This window comes from Dama dama, chromosome 23, assembly GCF_033118175.1.
Source record: "Dama dama isolate Ldn47 chromosome 23, ASM3311817v1, whole genome shotgun sequence".
NCBI classification, from domain to species: Eukaryota; Metazoa; Chordata; class Mammalia; order Artiodactyla; family Cervidae; genus Dama; species Dama dama.
This window is the reverse complement of record NC_083703.1, coordinates 46,640,386-46,654,775: the sequence shown is the minus strand read 5'-3', so window position 1 is coordinate 46,654,775 and position 14,390 is coordinate 46,640,386. Positions and strand designations below refer to the sequence as shown.

Below are 14,390 nucleotides of genomic sequence, written 5' to 3'. Positions count from 1 at the left end.
GCCTGCTGCCGGGCCCCTGGTCACCAGCGGCCCACAACCCCATCCTCCCACCTGCATGCTAGGCGAGCTGTTGTTCTACGCTCCACTAGCCCAGACACGGCTATCACGGTGCTGCCTGGGAAATCTTGGGACTGGAACTGAGAAAGTCCGTCTCTCTCCAGTAGTTCAAACTACATGAAAATAATGCCGGGTGCTTCAGAGTGAAGAGAAAATAACTAGGATTCTGTGCTCAGCAAGACCTCCTTCAGGAATGAGTGTGAAGTGATGGCCTGTGGATAAACAGAAGCAGTTTTCACCAGGACCCCTTCCCTAAAGGACCTTTACAAGGATGTTTTGTAAGAAAAAGTCACGAAGGCATGGTTTCAAATGGACCAGCATACTGGCACACATCTGCACCAAGTCACGTCTGATCAGAGCTTGGGATTTAAATATCCGTTTTTGTTCTACTGGGGTTTGAAAGATTAAGTCTGTAAGGTATTAAATATTTATGGAGAAATTTCAATGCTCACCACAAGGAAAAACACCTTGGAAAGATAAAAAAGAAATGATTGGACATAGTTACTGTGAGGGGCTGGGAAGTGTGGTAAATAAGAATGGGGCAGAAGTGAGTTTTTAGTGTATTTCTTTTTATAGTTTTTGAAATTTTAGAACCATCGAAATATATCACCCATTATCTGAGAAGTTTTTGCTTTTTTGAATATGTGACAAAAGTTAAAATCAACCATATTTTAAATATTTTAAAACTTTAACATAGACATTAGAGAAGACATAAAATGACAGACCATCAGGTTTATTAATAGGAAGAATCAGTATTATAAAAGGTTCTCCCCATATTGGCAAGTAGATACAGTGCAGTTGCAATCCAAATCACCCAGGGTTTTTTTGAGGCATTGGACAGTATGGTTCCTAAGTTTTATTAGAAAGAGCCAAGGCCAGGGTTAACAAGAAGAGGAAAGAGGAGGTGGGAAAAGAGAAGAAAAAGTTTACCTTAAGTCTGACAGGGCTGTAGTATGCAGAGTGAGGGGTTTGCACAGAGTGGGGAATTGACCAGTACAACAGAAAGAGATCAAAGTTGATTCATGCTTAAATGAAAACCTGAAACATTTCTGCTCATATAGTCACAGATCAGTGGGGGGAAATGAATGTTTCTAGTGGTTATTCACGTGGAGGAAGGTAGTAAAATTGGATCCCTGTCTCACACACCAAGGGCTTCCCTGGTGGCTCAGACAGTAAACAATCTGCCTGCAGTGCAGGAGATGCGGGTTTGTTCCCTGGAGTAGGGAATGGATACCTACTCAGGTGTTCTTGCCTGGAGGATCCCATGGACAAAGGAGCCTGGGGGGCTATAGTCCATAGGGGTCACAAAGAGATATGACTGAGTAACTAACACACCCACATCTCACACTAAAAGGAGAATCAATTCCAGCATTATATATGAAAGACAGAACATTAAAAGAAAAACTGTGGAAAATTCTTAAAGAGATGGGAATACCAGACCATTTTATCTGTCTCCTGAGAAACCTGTATGCAGGTCAAGAAGCAACAGTTAGAACTGGACATGGAACAATGGACTGGTTCAAAATTGGGAAAGGAGTATGACAAGGCTGTATATTTGCACTCTGCTTATTTAACTTCTATGCAGAGTACATGTGCAATGCCAGGCTGGATGAAACACAAGCTGGAATCAAGATTGCTGGGAGAAATAACAACCTCAGATATGCAGATGATACCACCCTAATGGTAGAAAGTGAAGAAGAACTAAAGAGCTTCTTGATGAGGGTGAAAGAGGAGAGTGAAAAAGCTGGCTTAAAACTCAGTATTCAAAAACCTAAGATCTTGGCATCCAGTCTCATCACTTCATGGCAAATAGAAGGGGAAAAAGTGGAAATAGTGACAAATTTTATTTTCTTGTGCTCCAAAATCACTGCAGATGGTGACTGTAGCCATGAAATTAAAAGATGCTTGTTTCTTGGAAGGAAAAGTGATGTACCTAGACAGAGTATAAAAAAGCAGAGATATCACCTTGCTGACAAAGGTCTAAATAGTCAAAACGATGGTTTTTCCAGTAGTAATGTATGGATGTGAGAGTTGGACCGTAAAGAAGTCTGAGTGCCAAAGAATTGATGCTTTCAAACTGTGGTGTTGGAGAAGACTCTTGAGAGTCCCTTGGCCTGCAAAGAGATGAAACCAGTCAATCCTAAAGGAAATCAACCCTGAGTATTCATTGGAAGGGCTGATGCTGAAGCTCCAATACTTTGGCCCCCTGAGGCAAAGAGCCGACTCATTTGAAAAGACCCTGATGCTGGGAAAGATTGAAGGCAAAAGGAGAAGGGGGTGGCAGAGAATGAAATGGTTAGATAGCGTCACTAACTCAATGGACATGAATTTGAGCAAACTTCGGGAGATAGTGAAGGACAGGGGAGCCTGACGAGCTGCAGTCCATGGGCTCGCAAAGAGCACACGTTCAAGGTCATAGCACCAAACACTGAACAACTGGCACACACCACCAGGGACTAGAAAGCAAATCTTGGTACATCTACACAGAGAAGTATGACATGACAGCAACTGGATGACCCACATGCACCTGTGTGCAACTGTTGGTCCATGTGAAACCTTGTGAGGCATGAGCCATCCAGCCATGCATGTGATCATGGCCTCGTATTTAGTGAGATGAAACCCAACATTCCGAATGGTTGTCTGTGGGCCAGGAATGGGGCTGGGGTGAAGGAAAGGGCAAGATCAGGAAGAGCTGAGACTGGCACCGTGCCATTCCTCATCTGGATCCTGGGCACATGGGTGCCAGTCCTGATCTTGATGCTGGGCACATGGACACTGGTCCTGATCTGGATGGTGGGCACACAGGTGCTGACCCTGATCTGGACGGTGGGCACACGGGTGCTGTTCCTGATCTGGACGCTGGGCACATGGGCCAGCCCTGATCTGGAGGGTGGGCACACGGGTGCTGACCCTGATCTGGACGGTGGGCACACGGGTGCTGTTCCTGATCTGGATGCTGGGCACACAGGCCAGCCCTGATCTGGAGGGTGGGCACACGGGTGCCGGCCCTGATCCAGATGGTGGGCACATGGTGCCGTTCCTGATCTGGACGGTGGGCACACGTGTGTCAGTCCTGATCTGGACGGTGGGTACACAGGTGCCGTTCCTGATCTGGACGGTGGGCACACGGGGGCCAGTCCTGACCTGGGCGGTGGGTACATGGGGGCTGGTCCTGATCCGGGCAGTGGGCACACGGGTGCCTGTCCTGATCTGGACGGTTGGCACACGGGTGCCAGTCCTGGTCTGGACGTGGGCACAGGGGTGTCATCCTGATCTGGATGTTGGGCACATGGGTGCGTGTTCCAGTTCTCACACTGTATAACCTGAGTGCTCCTTCAGATATTCCTTTAATATATCTAACATCATACAACCAAGATAATAGAAACAGTTCTAAAGAGAAAGTGTTGGAGCAAGTGAATGCTGGTAAGATGAGGGAATTTGTAGTAATATTTTCCTCCACATCAGTTTCATGCTTATTGCAAACCCTAATTTTTCACTTCAGATACTAATTCTTGCACTTAAAAACATGTAGTTTTATCCTAAATTGTCTGATTTTCTGTCATTGTGTACGTTCCATGGGAGGAAACGCAAAGCCAAATTTGTTCCAAGATCATGTTCTTGAGAGAAACAGTCATGAAGAGCAGTCCCCTTTGACACCCTTGCCATCCTTTGTGCAGTTGTCTCTGGACCCCAGCCCTGCTTCAGTTCGCCGTGGATCCCAACCGCTCCTGCACCGCAGGTGGGTCCTGCACGTGTGCTGGCTCCTGCAAAAGCAGAGATTGCAAGTGCACCTCCTGCAGGAAGAGCTGCTGCTCCTGTGGCTGCATGGGCCACGACGTGTGTGTCAGAGCTGCATCTGCAGAAGGACCTCGGACACCTGCAGCCGCTGTGCCTGAAGGCGGGGAGACCCTGCTCCCCAGTGTAAACAGAACACCATGTACAAACCTGTAGGTAAAAAAAAAATACAAGCTGACATGTTTGTTACATTTCTTTCTTTTTTCTTGTCCTATAAAATACAAGAATGATAATAAAAGTGGTTGGCTTTAAAAAAAAAAACAGTCACAAAGGCAGTTGTCAAAAGGCAGAGTTTACACTGTCAAAATTGGGTTGTTGGTCAGATACATTTTGTAAATCCTGGCTTTAAAGTGGGAAATGTAATAAGGATTTAATTTACCAGGTGTGATCATAAAACAATAAAAGTAGTTTTCTATGTTCATAAGTGGGGACTGAAGGCAATTTCAAATCCAGGAGACAGTCCAAAAATTGTGTTGATTGGGGGCCACACGCCAGAGTAAGACTTTATTCTCACAGTCTTGTTTTGGGGAAAGCAGCATTTTTTTGGCTAGGTGGGTATGTTCTTGTATACTTGCTAAAATATAATCATTTTCTATGATGCATATATATTACTAATGTCTTCTAGCCCTGAATTGATTCTCAACAAGTGATATAAAAATGTCCTTCTGGTGAACTTTTCCTGCTTTTTCAGTGATAAAATTATTTGTGTATGTTCTGTAACTAATTCTATTGTATATAGGAACCTGATTTTCCTTTTTTATGACACAGTTTTATTGGGGTCTAATTGAATGTGTGAAATACACTGATCATATATGAGGTGTAAAATAGCCATGGATAGGGCAGAGTTGCTGGAGGTTACGGAGCCAGGGTTTCAAAACTACTCTGGTTAACATGCTAAAGGCATTAGTGGAAATGGTAGACAGTGTGCGAGAGCTGATGGGAGTGATGTGAAAACCATAAGAAAGAATCAAAACCCTGGGGCAGCCATGAAAAATGCCTCTGAGAAGCCGTTCAGTAGATTGGACTGAGCGTCTAAACATGGGCCAATAGAAACATCCCAAACAGGAATCCAAGGAGGAAAAAAGAATGAAAAAATCAGAATAGAATATCCAGGGACAATTAGAGAAAGGTGTGATATCCACATTTGGGAACTGGAGGAGAGGACGGAGCAAGGAGATTTGGAATAATAGCTGAGAATTTCCCAAAAGTAATGACATAAGGCAGACCACAAATCAGAGATGCTGGGGGGATGCCAAGTGCAGAAATGCCAGAAAATCAACACTCGGGCACGTCACATTCAAACTGCAGAATAGCAAAATCTGGAAAGGACCAAGAATATACCACAGCTTTAGGAAAGAGGGATGAGAGGAACATGGGATGTTTCATCAGAAACCACGCCGGCGACAGTGTGTGCGTGTGTGTACAAAGCAGTCATTGTGCTCCTGGATTCTGTGGTCGAGTTCAGAAAGGGTGTGTCAGAGATGACTTTTTTTCTCCTCCATGATATCTGGGAGGACCGCACGCTGGGAGCAGTGCAGTCATGACTCTGGAGTCATCTGCAGGTGTCTTCATGTGCGTCTGGTCCCTGAGTTGGCTCGACATGGAAGGCTTGCTCAGCTCAGAAGCTGCCTCTCATGTGGACTGGGCTTACGGCACGAAGTCCTCAAGGAAATCTCCTTCCTCAGCAGGGGCCCGGATGTCAACAGTGAGTGTCCCGTCTGTGGGGCAGAAGCGGGGGCCCACGGCACCACTGCCTGCTTGGGCACTGTCCTCAGTGCTTGTGTGTTAGCTGCTCACTGAGCATCATGGCCACAGTTCATGGGTGGGTGGTCCCTTCCCGGTGTCTCAGCATGGACTGGAGGGGGAAGGGGGGTTCTGGTCGAGACAGTCCAGCTCTGGGGTTGGTGCTGACGGTGCTGACAAGCTGACCCTTTCGTCGGGTCTCTGCCCACCTGGCCCCCGGGGCTCCCAGACTGTGGTCGTGCTTCTAGCCTCCCTGTCCCCACACCCGCCCACTGGGCACCTGCTCTGACCATGTCCACATGTGTCGCCCCTAGGGGACAGGATGGTGGGTGTCTTCCCTGAGCTTTGGGGTGTCCAGGGGCAGAGGAGCTCCATTCCGGGAGGGGGGTCCAGCCACAGGCAAGAAGGGCAGTGAATGTGTCGGGTCTAGTCCCTCTGCAGTGACCCTGACTTATCTCTGAGTTTCTGCACACTTTCCAGTGGCTGCCTCTTGAAATAGTCCCTACAAGCATTTGTAAATTAGGGCTTCTGATGTCTCTCCTTGAGGCAGGGCAGCTTGCATTTCCCTTTTCTCACCTCTGGACTCTTCCTGTGGATGACCCTGCCCAGGGTGGTCTTGGCCTCATGCCCCCCCCCTCCCCCCCAGGCCAGGTGCCATTGCCTCCCTCTGATTATTCCAGCACCCCCACGCCTGGCACCGGACTTGCCTGGTCACCTGGTCTGTGCCCCCCCTTGCTTCATTGGAAAGCAGTGCTGTCCGCTGCTAATTATGTCCGGCCTGTGTTGTGGACACCGTTTAATTTATTTTTAAATTGCTTTGTGTTCATTGCCACCAACTAGTCTATGAGCTCTTTGGGACTAGAGAGCACATGTGTTTTATTATCTCTAAGGATGGAGGACGATGGGTTGTTCATAGCAAGTCTCAATAAATATTATTTATTGAAGAACCTGGAGAGTGATCACTTTGACCCTCCCTGTTAGTGAACGGTTGGAGTCCTGTGATGGCGAGGAGGGCAGAAAAACCTCCAGACTCGAGTAGTAACTCATCATTATGACTACTTATTACCAAAAGCAAACACATTCCCCTTGACATACTTAATGAATCCTCGTCACAACCCTTTGCTGCAGGTATGATTCTCTTGTTAAAAGATGAGGGATTGGGGTTCAAAGGCAGGAGCCACCTTGCTCAGAGCTGTGGGTGAACGCAGTCTTCCTGATGCCAAAGTGAAAGTCACCCAGTTGTGTCCGACTCTGTGACCCCATGGACCATACTGTCTATGGAATTTTCCAGGTCAGAATCCTGGAGTAGGTAGCCTTTGCCCCCTCCAGGGGATCTTCCCAACCCAGGGATCTAACCCAGGACTTCCACATTGCAGACGGGTTCTTTCCCAGCTGAGCCACAAGGGAAGCCCAAGAATACTGGAGTGGGTAGCCTATCCCTTCTCCAGCGCATCTTCCTGACCCAGGGATTGAACTGGGTTCTGCATTGCAGGCGGATTTTTCACCAGCTGAGCCACCAGGGAAGCCCCAAGTCACCGTGCAAACAGCCTCCCCCCACTGAGGAAACCAACCAACCAGGTTCCAGATAAGCTGAGGTCAGTGCAAAGATATTCATGGGTCCTCAGGGTGCCCAGTTCAGGTGGCAGCTGAGTCCCTGCTGGACGGGGTGGGTAGTCCACGGAGCGCCCCCTCGTCCCTGTTATCTCTTGGTGTGGAAACAGGTTTTTCTTGGAATCTTGAAGCAACCCTCGCTGAGGGACCTCAGTTCTGGGGTTTAGTGGAGAAGCTCAGCAGTCTCACTCGCTCCCTGCACCAGGCACCTGAGGCGCAGCCTCGCAGAGTGGGCTCTCAGGTAGGATGCCCGCGGGAGGGAGGCAGAGACTGGCTGTCACAGCCACAGCCAAGGAGGACGAGGCTGCTGCCTTTGGGCCTGAGCTGCAGCTCTGCATTCCCAGCTGGGCTTCTTCTGTCTGGCCGCACACCTCCACGACAGCTGCTTCCTTGAGGGCGCGAAGGCTGCCCGCCTGGATGACGGGCCTCTTGGCCTGGCCAGGCAGTGAGTGTCCCCTGTCCCAGGCTCGCTCGTCTGCATCCCTTAGTCCAGGGAGGGGATGATGGATTTTAGCGTCCCCCTCCCCCTGACGTGAGCTCCCCTGGCTGAGGGTGAGTGTCAGAAGTCACTCTGGACACTGACCCCTCGCGGAACAGAGCCTGGGGCGGAGAGCCCCCTGCTGGCCTCTTGCAGACGCCCGGGGTGCGGTCCTGGCCAAGGTTGTCACCGCCTGTGACTCTGCCCCGCCGGGTCAGGATGGAGAAGGAATCCCACGTGCAGGGAGGAAGGTTCCCTTCTAGCGTCATTAGACGAGACCTGACTCACCCACAGGTCCCGCAAGTGCAGTGGACACCTTTCCTTCTGGCTACCGGCTTTCTGAACCCGCTTCTCTATGCAGGGACCCCAACCCTGGCAGAAGCAGAGCCTAAGGCCCAGAGGCTGGGTCTGGGGGGAGAGTGGCTGAGGGGGGGCTGAGGTCCCTGACGGTGTGTCCGGCTCAGCCCCAGCCCAGGGCACTCAAGGCCAGAGGTCAGCCTTGGTCTGCCCCTGCATCCTTGGCCTTTAGAGGGGCTGCCTTGGCCTCACGCAGTCCCTGCTCCCTGCAGGTGGGAGCCCGTGGGGACCGGAAGCAGCCGCTGCTTGGCGAGAGGGGTTCTCCAAGTGTGCAAGGGAATTGTGGAGGCTTCTCCTCCCCTTGTGTCCAGGACCTGTCTCCCTGAGGGTTCACAGTGCTTGCTCATCCTGAGCAACCCTCCCGCCCGGGTGCCCCACTCCCTGTGGGGCGACTGGCCGGTTACGTGGTCACTGTCCTGTCCCATGAACTTGGGTGAAGTTGGGTCTGAGGAGGCCCCACACAGAGTTCGGGTGGCCCTGTGATCAGACCACAGGCTAACTCTCACCAGGCCACTGTCCTGGGAGGAAGGACCCTGAGCTGACCTGCTGGCCGCCAGGTGCCGTGCGTCTCCTGCGGGCGGGTGTGGTCCCCCCAGCTCCAGCTCCAGCTGGAGTGGCCCTGGGGGGAGGGCCACTCTTGATGGACTTCGTCTGTGAGGCCTGGCGGACAGCCTGAGTCCCCTGCCTGCGCGGACACACTCGTGGCCCCACCTGTGACAGCAGGATGGTCACACGCTGCCTGCACTCAGCCCGTTCACCTCACCCGGAGTCCCTGTCCCCCAAGTCCCTGTCCCTGAGTCCCTCCCCCAAGTCCCTGCCCTCCCCTGAGTCCCTGTCTCCTGAGTCCCTGTCCCCCGAGTCCTTGTCCCTGAGTCCCTCCCCCGAGTCCCTGTCCCCTGAGTCCTTGTCCCCCCGGAGTCCCTGTCCCCGAATCCCTGTCCCCCGAGTCCCTGTCCCCCCTGAGTCCCTGTCCCCAAGTCCTTGTCCCTGAGTCCCTGTCCCTGAGTCCCTCCCCCGAGTCCCTGTCCCCCGAGTCCCTGTCCCCCGAGTCCTTGTCCCTGAGTCCCTCCCCCGAGTCCCTGTCCCCTGAGTCCTTGTCCCCCCGGAGTCCCTGTCCCCGAATCCCTGTCCCCCGAGTCCCTGTCCCCCCGGAGTCCCTGTCCCCAAGTCCCTGTCCCCCGAGTCCTTGTCCCTGAGTCCCTGCCCCTGAGTCCCTCCCCCGAGTCCCTGCCCTCCCCTGAGTCCCTGTCCCCCGAGTCCCTGTTCCCTGAGACTCTGTCCCCCGAGTCCCTGTCCCCCAGTCCCTGTCCCTCCAGAGTCCCTGTCCTCAAGTCCCTGTCCCCCGAGTCCCTGTCCCCGAGTCCCTGTCCCCCTGGAGTCCCTGACCCCGAGTCCCTGTCCCCCGAGTCCCTGTCCCTCCAGAGTCCCTGTCCTCAAGTCCCTGTCCCCCGAGTCCTTGTCCTCGAGTCCCTGTCTCCCGAGTCCCTGTCTTCCAAGTCCCTGTCCCCTGAGTCCCTGTCCCTCCAGAGTCCCTGTCCTCAAGTCCCTGTCCCTGAGTCCCTGTCCCCCCGGAGTCCCTGTCCCCTGAGTCCCTGTCCCCTCGGAGTCCCTGTCCCCAAGTCCCTGTCCCTGGAGTCCTTGTCCCCCCCGAGTGCCTGTCCGGCCGAGTCCTTGTCCCCCGCCTCTGGCCACCAGGGGGCATCTGTTGTCCTTTTCACCTTGGGCTCATTTCCCTCCAGGCTGGGGGTGCTCAGACCCTCTGCCCGAGGCCTGATCTCAGATGCACTCCTGTAAGAAGATGAAGGTTCGGAAGCTGATCCTGCTGTTTCTTTGTGGGGGAAGATCTTCTGTGGACTCTGAGTCCCTAGAACTCTGCTTGATGAGAAAGGCCCAACACCCCAGGAAAGCACAATTGTGCTTAATGTTTTTATTCACTTAACAGAAACATTCACTTATCAGATTTCACTGAAGTGCAATTTACAGAACTCAGAGGCAAATTAACATATGTAAATTCATATTTTAAGGTTTCGGATTTTTTTTTTACAAATATTACAAATGTACATCGATCGTTACAATATTGCCATTCAGTCATGCTTTCATGTACATACTTTCACTTAAGAATTACTATTTATTAAGTTCATTTTGCTTAAAAAATGCTGAAAATTAACTGGGCACTGCTGGGAAAGTGTTTTTCCTTTTTTACTGATGCATGTACTGCGGAGTGGTAGAAACCTAGTGCCTGTGTGACACGAGGCCCTAGAGTCCAGGTTGTTTGTCTTTGGAGGGTATTTCTCCCCCGGCTTCCTTTCTCACATGAGTTGAGAACCAAGTGTTTCTTTCTCCAGGGCCGGTGCTGCCCGCACATCCCTGCAGCAGTGATACGATTTGGTCTACATGTTCAGAGCTGTGATGTCAGTGTCCCTTTTGGTGAACAGGCTCCAGGGGCCTGAAGGGACTGAACACGAAATCACGGGAACACTCCAGGGGCTGCCTAGTCCTGAGCAAAGACCTGAAACAGTCAACGAAGTGGGGTTCAGGGCAGACACGCACCTGAGACCTGACGCTCAGTGGTAACAGGATGGGGGGTCAGGCAAGAGAAAGGGGGGAGGTTGAGGAGGGAGAGAGCGTGGGAAAGAAGAGGCAGCCAGAGGCAGCAGCTGCCTCTGCCTCTTGTTTCTGCCTCCCCCACCCCCACCTGCACCCTTCATTTGATCTGATTCAGTCTGTGGGGGGATCTTAGCAGGAGCTGGAGCATCCCGAGTTCCCAAAACCCGCAGTGCTGCAGCTGGGGGTGAGTCAGGACACGGCAGAGAGTGGGAAGGGGGCCCCAGGGGCCCTCCCAAGTCAGAGCTTCCTCCCCACCGCCCACCCCCTGCAGGGACTCCATGAGGGGCCATGGAGTATGTGGGACCATGGGGAGGAGCTCAGGCTCACCTGGCCGCTGAGGGGTGGTCCATAAACAGGCTTTCCTGACTTCCCTTTGGTCTCATCAGAAAGTGCTATTTGTTGTATTTTGGGGCCAATTAGATGATTTCATTGGAATGGCTTCTTAAAAAATGGGTATAGAAGTTTCTCTAAATTAAAAATGTCTAAGTTTCAAATGTCTTTTTAATTTCTTTAAACAAGATACTATAGACACATCTTGAAATTTTTAATCTAAAAATAGGATTTCATCAAAATACTCTAACTATTCTATTCTGGGCATTGATATACCTTGTATTTACTATTTATGGCTCTCCAGACATGATAAACATTATACTGGAAAAAAAAAAAAGAACGCATTTAACTTTACCAGTAAGAACAGAATACTGTGAAAAAGGAATCATGTGGGAAAATATGAGCTGTGCCTGCTTGAAAAGCTCGTTGATGGTTCTGAGGAACAGTGGATGTTAAGACACCATAAGCCTCCAGACATGAACAGACTCAGAGAGGAGCAAAAGTCAACAACAGTCATAGACCTGCACATCCTTTGCTTGGTGAAAACAGAACACAAATCTCGAATCGAGCAACTCGCTGTCACATGTGCAACCTGCTGCCCACTCCCGACTCTGTGGGTGGGTCCCGCCAAGATGCTCTGCACAGGGAGCCCCAGGCCTTCCCCCATGGAGCCGTGTGCACTGGGGAGGGAGGTGGATGTGATGGGGCGGGCGGATGGGATCCAGCAGGGCAGGTGTGAGTGCGGAGGCACAGATGGTGCTCCCGCAGGTTCTGCAAGCAGTGGATGGTGGGCCTTTTCATTGGCTCTGTCCTGCTTTCAGGGGAACTCAAGTTTTCTTCTCACAGAGACCACAGGTGGGGTCCAGGAGGTGTCAGGCTCTGCTTGACTCAACTTACCCAGGTTTTTCCAGTTAAAATGTGCAGGTGGACCTGCCTAAACAGGGCTAGGCTCCCGGGGCCTGGAGCTGAGGGAGAGATACCTCTGGGCTCCGGGATGACCTGAGCTGGGCCCTCCCACCACCCCAGGACCCTCCTCGAGCTTCCAGTCGTTCCAGCTCCTGCCCCCACTTGCCCTCCTGTGCCGGGAACCCCGGGGCTGTTTCTCGTTTCCTGCTCACTCATGGCAAAGTGCCAGGCCCTGAGCCTGGCTTCCCGCTGCCCTCGGACCCTTGTCTTGCTGCAGGTGGGCCCTGCAGACTCCTCGTCCACCTCTCCCGCCTAGAGGCGCCCTCCTGACCCGACAGACTGGCCCCAGGCTGGTGCTCACGCGCACTGGGTGTCAGGCACCACCTCCTCCAGGAGCAGCTGTTTACATATCAGTTGGGGTGGTTTGTGGAGACCCAGTGCCTCAGACGAACGTGAACATGCAGCCCCGACCCAGGCCCTGGGGGCTCGTGACAGGTGGGTGGGCGCCTTCTGAGCCCCTAAGCAGGTATTTTGGGCGGCGCCCCCACCTCGTTTGTGGGTCACCCCCTGCACTGTCCCTGTCATCTGCTCCCTGTGCTGGGAGCTCCTTTGTATGAAGCGCAGACGGCATCCCCGAGGATCAGCTCAGGGCGCCACGAGCTGGGATTCTGCTCAGAGCCAGGATGGGCTGTGCCTCCAGCCTTGAGAGCAGAGCTCTGACTTGGGCTCCAGAGTCAGAGTCACAACCGGCCTGAGGCCTCTGGCTGTCTGAGCTTCGTCCGGTGAGATGTGGAAGGATCAGAGACTTACATCAACTGGCCTTGACCCTGGCTGTGTAAGAATTAAGATTTTACTGTCTTTCCTCAGTTCTTATGAAAGATCACTGTGAGTCACCTGTTTGCAAGAACGTTTTCGTCTCTCTTGAAACTTTATCTTGGAAAAGTTGTCCACTGCTGTGCCAGTCTTCTCTTGTCAAAGAACTTGAGTGCTGAGTTTGACTTTATATTAAATCCTAGGAGAAGCGTCTCCTTCCAGACTTGTGACAAATACCAGCAGCTCTCTTTTGTCCTATTGTTGTGGGATCTGTGAGTCCAATGCTGTGCCTGCATTTCTCAGGTTAAGTGAGGAGCCCGGGCTGCTAGGGAGCCTTGCCGTTTCTATTTTGCACCATGATATTTTAACTGGAGGAACGAGGGGTCGGTTGACCAGCATGATGGAGCCAGACATGAGCCTTCTGTGGTGAGAGGCGTACAATGGGCTGAGGGTGTCCTGGGTGTCTCCCCACTGCATGGAGGGGCTCGGGTTGCTGCCCCCTTGATCCCGGGCGCCCTGGGTACGCAGGGCAGGGGACCCAGAAGTGGCAGGACCCTACCTGCTGCGCTGCTGCAGCTGCTTGAGTGAAGGTTTTGTCGTTCAGGATGGAGATCGGAGAGCCAAGATTGGAGACCAAGATCCCACAGGTTCTGTGTGCTCTGGGCTTGCTTTCTAATAAAGCTCAGTCACAGGGGCAGGACTCAGTCTGGGACAAGACGACCCCAAGTGGCTCAGACCTTGTCTGTGCTGTTGAGTCGTCATCCTCCAGGAACGCAGCCGTGGGAGCGATGGTGTGGGGTGTGGGGCCCTCGTCATCGGATGTTGGCAGGTGGGTTCCTCAGGCCCTTGATCGTGGCCCTGGTGCCTTGGGAACTGACCCTTTGCTTTGTGAGAATGGTTCACTCTCTGGTCCTGTTTTGGGGCTCCTTAATATCATGCACCTCGAGTCCTTTTGAAAGGAAGTGGAATAAAAACTGAAACCGATGAACGCGACAGCTCGTGCTTTCTGGCTTCTTTGGGGAGGAGCCCATGGCTTTTCTTTTCGCTCGTGGCTTACCCTGAAGTCCCACATGCTGTGCTCGTGGGAGCCTCTCGGTTGGGAGGTGCGCGGCGGGGCGGGGGCGCCGGGTGGGCCTGGCTACTTCTTACCAGCTGCACCTCGGCACTTTTCAAGGCAGCACTTGGCACCTCCGGCCGAATGGAAGCTCCCTTGGACACACGGGGGAGGGAGACAGGGCCATCTGTGCTGGAAGCGGGGTGTGGTGGGCAACCTCAGTCCTGGCCTCCTGGGAGTGGCCGTCAGAGAAGCACCCCGCCCCTAACTCAAGGCGAGTTGCTCGCCTGAGCTTGGACACGCGTGTTTCTGGAACACCAGAGGAAAGTGAACGCTTGGTGCGGGTCAGCACCGTGGGGGCGCCCGCCGCACGCAGCGTGCCCCGCCAGCCTCACAGCGCTAGCAGGAACTGGTCTTGCTCGGGCGGCTTCCTCACCCATGTGCCCAGGCCAGCCTTCTGGAATGCTCTGCACAGCTGCTGTTTGACGGCCTGGTAGGTGCGCGCCCCCAGCTTGGCCTCACAGTACATGGACGGCGTGTCCCCGTGCCGTGGGATCCGGGTGCTCAGCTGTGGAACAGAGTGAGAGGGGCCGTGAGCCCGCCGGGAGCAGCCTGGCCAGTGGGGGCCATGGTGGGGGC

The 14,390-nt window shown here is 52.8% G+C and overlaps 1 protein-coding gene and 1 pseudogene across 4 annotated transcripts in view; one reads left to right on the top strand and one right to left on the bottom strand.

Moving 5' to 3' along the window:
• The first annotated feature begins 3,346 nt into the window (after positions 1-3,346).
• Positions 3,347-3,953, top strand: LOC133044264 (metallothionein-2A-like; annotated as a pseudogene).
• A 6,026-nt stretch (positions 3,954-9,979) lies between these two features.
• Positions 9,980-14,390, bottom strand: part of ADARB2 (adenosine deaminase RNA specific B2 (inactive)) — a 227,979-nt gene continuing 223,568 nt past the window's right edge. For 2 of the 4 annotated variants that reach the window (XM_061126593.1, XM_061126594.1), the window contains one exon: positions 14,120-14,319. In XM_061126593.1, the coding sequence (XP_060982576.1) occupies positions 14,270-14,319 (50 nt within the window). In that variant the 3' untranslated portion in view covers positions 14,120-14,269. Of the gene's footprint in view, positions 14,320-14,390 lie in introns of all 4 variants that reach the window. The other 2 variants (XM_061126592.1, XM_061126595.1) reach the window with 2 other exon arrangements.